Below are 2620 nucleotides of genomic sequence, written 5' to 3' on the forward strand. Positions count from 1 at the left end.
TTATAATATTAATAAAATTACTTAATTATTCTTATATATTTTTTAAATCATATAAATAAATTTATTTTATTTTCTTTCCTTCCATCCATCCTACAAAATAAGATAAAAAAAATATATTATCTCTTCTATTTTTTTTGGTCGGAATCTCTTCTATTTTTTAACAGTATCAATGTCTATTTTACTTCAACTTGATTGATAAATATATAGTTCCAAATTTGTCTAAATCAAATTAACAAGTTCAATATTCTCATTACAACAACATCACAATCCCCTTCCTTCCATTCCGCCCAAAACCAATCCATAGCCGCTGGCGTCTTTTCATCTGCCACGTGGAACCAAAAATTTATAACGTAATTGAATTCTCACCCTTATGAAAACTCTTTTACTCTTCCCACTCATTGTTCCTGTTACTTCCTAAAACCATTGTCCCGGTTTTCTCTCTTCTATGCGATTTGAGATTTAGATTATATAATTCCAATAGATGAAAGGGTACCGAAACAATCTCCACCGTTCGATCATTTCCAGCGCTGCGCCATGTGGCATTACGTGGGCTCACTTCGCTGTCATCTTCCTCTCCCTTACGTTCCTCCGCCGCGTCGATGCGCAGCCTGGCACTGAGTTGCAGAACAACTCGTATGGATACCTGGCCAACTTCAACTCGTCAATGGCCATCGTCATCGTCTTCCTTGTATGCGCCTTCTTCCTCATGGGATTCTTCTCCATTTACCTCCGCCGCTGCGCCGATTCGCAAACCGTAGCCGGAAACGCCCCGCGTGCTTCAACGAGAGCCTCACGCAGGCGTCAGGGCATAGATCCAGTGGTGATCGATACTTTTCCGATCTTATTCTATTCTGCGGTCAGAGACCTCAAGATCGGAAGGGGCGCCCTCGAGTGCGCGGTTTGCCTGAGCGAGTTTGATGACTCCGGAACGCTGCGTTTGTTGCCCAAATGCGACCACGTCTTTCATCCGGAATGCATCGACGCCTGGCTAGCTTCTCATGTGACGTGTCCAGTTTGCCGGACTCTACTTTCGCCTGAATCCGGCACCGTCTCCAGTTTCTCGGTCACGCCTACGACGACTGAATCGATCGACGAGTCAAGTCGGGAAAGCTCTAGAGCTGAACTCAGCGAATCAAATCATGATCATTTGGTGGTGATCAACGTGAACGAAAATCAGCCGCCAATACCAAGAGCAGCGGGAAAATTACCGAGGTCACACTCGACGGGTCACTCACTGATTCAACTTGGGGAGTGTACGGATAGGTACACGTTAAGAATACCGGAGGAGTTGAGGAGACAGTTGGCTATTAAGGGTGGGAATAAGCTGAAGCGTTGTTCCAGCTACGACGTCGTATTTGGAGGGGTGGAGAGTTCAAGGAATGGGTATAGGAGTGGCGGAGAAGGGAGTAGAGAGAAGACCGGTGTGGACCGACAAGCCGGGCGTTTTGAACCTTGGATCTTCACAATGACGCCGCCCTTCATTTCGAGGGGTGGTCCCGTTAAGTCACCTAAGGCTGGTAGTGACGGACGGTGATGCGGTGTGTGTACGGTGAAACGTCTTTAAAGTCCGTCTCTGTTATATTGTCCTTAAGCGGAGGCTGAGTTATCCAAGACTCGGTTTTGAATTGCTAAGTTACTTATTTGGGCAATTCCAATATGGGGATATAGCTAAGCAATGATAGAATATATGGACACTTTAAATTATCAAATACCAATACTTTTGTGATGTTTCATCTTAATTTTATATTTTTGAGTATTTGTATATATTGTAAATAATCTTTTTCCTACATTATATATTTATGTGTTATGGTTAATTTCTTATTTTAATATTTGCTTTCAAAAATATATATGTTGGAATTTTTTTTTTCAAATTATTTTCATGAAAAATTGATTGTAGTTACCTTATCTTTGCTACAAAATTTTTAAAAATTTTAAATAATTTATAATGCTAAAAACAAATTTGTATTTTTTGAACATACTTAAATTGTGACAAACCGTAATATCAGAAACTTTGGTTTTAGCACTTAAATTATTTAAATTTTTTCTAAAATTTACAAAAAAAAAAAATATAGTTTCGACATATTTTTTGAGTGAAAGTTTACTAAGAAGTTAAAATAAGATAAGAGATTATTATTAGCACTCTTCTTAATTATATTTTAAGTTTTAACAATAAATGAATAATAATTTTCCATATCCTAACTTCCGTGGAATTAATATAAACATAAAAATTAATAATTATTTACATTTTTCCAAAATAATATGGCATTCCTTATTTACCAAAAATTAAAGAATATAATATTATATAGTGGAACACAAACATTTAAATACTTTTAGTTGTACCATTTTTGACATTATAAAAATATATACTTATTTTTATATGATCACTAAAATTTATATTAATATTATTATATATCAGCCGATCATATTATTTTGTTTTAAAAAATTTAGCAGATTATTTTTAATGCATAGTGTAAATTATTTTGTCAAATTTGACACAAAAACAAGTTAGTATTATATTTGGTTCGCTACTTTTAATTATTCTTTAATGTTCAAAATGTAAATTAACTCTAAATGTCAATAATAATTCATCGTCATTTACTATTTATTGAGAATATATACA

At 35.8% G+C, this 2620-nt stretch overlaps 1 protein-coding gene across 1 annotated transcript; it reads left to right on the plus strand.

Annotated features, from left to right (window-relative positions):
• Nucleotides 1-392: 392 nt before the first annotated feature.
• LOC133805966 (E3 ubiquitin-protein ligase ATL31-like) lies at nt 393-1814 on the plus strand. The gene has a single exon (XM_062244112.1). It carries the CDS (start codon nt 482-484, stop codon nt 1532-1534), a length of 1053 nt encoding a protein of 350 aa, XP_062100096.1. The 5' UTR covers nt 393-481; the 3' UTR covers nt 1535-1814.
• The last annotated feature ends 806 nt before the right edge of the window (nt 1815-2620 follow it).

This window comes from Humulus lupulus, chromosome 1, assembly GCF_963169125.1.
Source record: "Humulus lupulus chromosome 1, drHumLupu1.1, whole genome shotgun sequence".
NCBI classification, from domain to species: Eukaryota; Viridiplantae; Streptophyta; class Magnoliopsida; order Rosales; family Cannabaceae; genus Humulus; species Humulus lupulus.